Below are 1,183 nucleotides of genomic sequence, written 5' to 3'. Positions count from 1 at the left end.
TATAAAAGCTGTTCATCACTGTGAATTTGGCCAAAAATACTTATCCCCCAGCAGTCCAGAGGATCCAGGCCCACCTAACCTCAGTGATAAAACCTGCTAACCCAACCCAGAACACCATATCTCTGATTGAACCGAATGCTCAGAACTGGGCCCACACGACAGTACAAGTCCTGCAGGAACATTATGATCAAAATATCTGTAGAGAACTTAATGACCTGTCCCTCTACTCTTTTTCTGACCTGAGAGGGCCACTCCAAATAGCCATTAAATGGGCTAAAAGAAATCTGGGTAGGCGCCTCACACAAGAGACTCTAAATGAGACGGAGAGACTTCTCAGATCTGGTCCAGAAACAGCAGCTCCTACAGAGTCACAGACAACTAGGAGACCAGAGACCCCCCCACCACCCTCTTCGCCTGATCCTGCACCGGGACCACCAACAACAGGGGGCTCAGAGAGAGAAGCTGAGACCCACCGACCCCCCTCTTCTCTTTCTGCTTCTTCAACATCACCATCTTCCTCCTCCTCCTGCACCTCCTCCCCCACTCCTCCTCCTGCACGACATCCACCTGCAACCAGGCCCTCCCCACCAGCTGAACGGACAGAGGGACCTGATCAACAACAACAGAGGGAACAGCAGAACCAGAGCACCGGTCCAGCAGGTGAGCCAAACCAGATCCAGCTCTCACCTGTCATCCCTCTCATTCAGACCCCCCCAGCGCGTAGGCTGATAAACATGGCAACAATGACTGAACCGCAGAGAAGTGACTGGTCACCTGACGCTTTGGGCCAAGCAGAACCTGAGGACCTAACCCAGACTCCTCAGTGGAACAAGTCCTACAGCCCACCAGGTACCTCACGACAGCAGCAGGCCACGCCCCCCTCTCCCCAACCACAGAGAACAGCACGACAGGAGGTAATCTGCATCTCCCCATCACCCCCTCCTCCTGCCACACCCCCCTCACAACCTCGCAGACGGTCAGCAGCAGAGGAGCTGACACAGATGGATAAAGTATTGGAGGAAGTGGAGGAGTATTTTCTGAACACCCCCCCTCTAGAAGAACCAACAGGACGCCTGCTTCGCTCCTCCATCCAGACAACGCTGACGGGCAGCCCACTTACCAAACCTGGACCCAGAGGAACAACATCAGGACAACGCCGGGACACCCCAGCACCATGGATGAC

At 54.5% G+C, this 1,183-nt stretch overlaps 1 protein-coding gene across 1 annotated transcript; it reads left to right on the top strand.

The window, feature by feature from the left end:
* Window positions 1-531: 531 nt before the first annotated feature.
* Window positions 532-1,183, top strand: LOC106537262 (mucin-2; the record flags this gene model as incomplete). Its single annotated transcript, XM_014034649.1, is given in 1 exon segment — window positions 532-1,183. A coding segment is annotated over 1 exon segment (652 nt), but the record flags the coding sequence as incomplete, so codon positions are not given.

The sequence above is a fragment of the Austrofundulus limnaeus genome, unplaced genomic scaffold (assembly GCF_001266775.1).
Source record: "Austrofundulus limnaeus strain Quisiro unplaced genomic scaffold, Austrofundulus_limnaeus-1.0 Scaffold2215, whole genome shotgun sequence".
Taxonomy (NCBI): Eukaryota; Metazoa; Chordata; class Actinopteri; order Cyprinodontiformes; family Rivulidae; genus Austrofundulus; species Austrofundulus limnaeus.
Note: the sequence above shows the minus strand (reverse complement) of the source record. Positions and strands in the feature narration are given on the sequence as shown.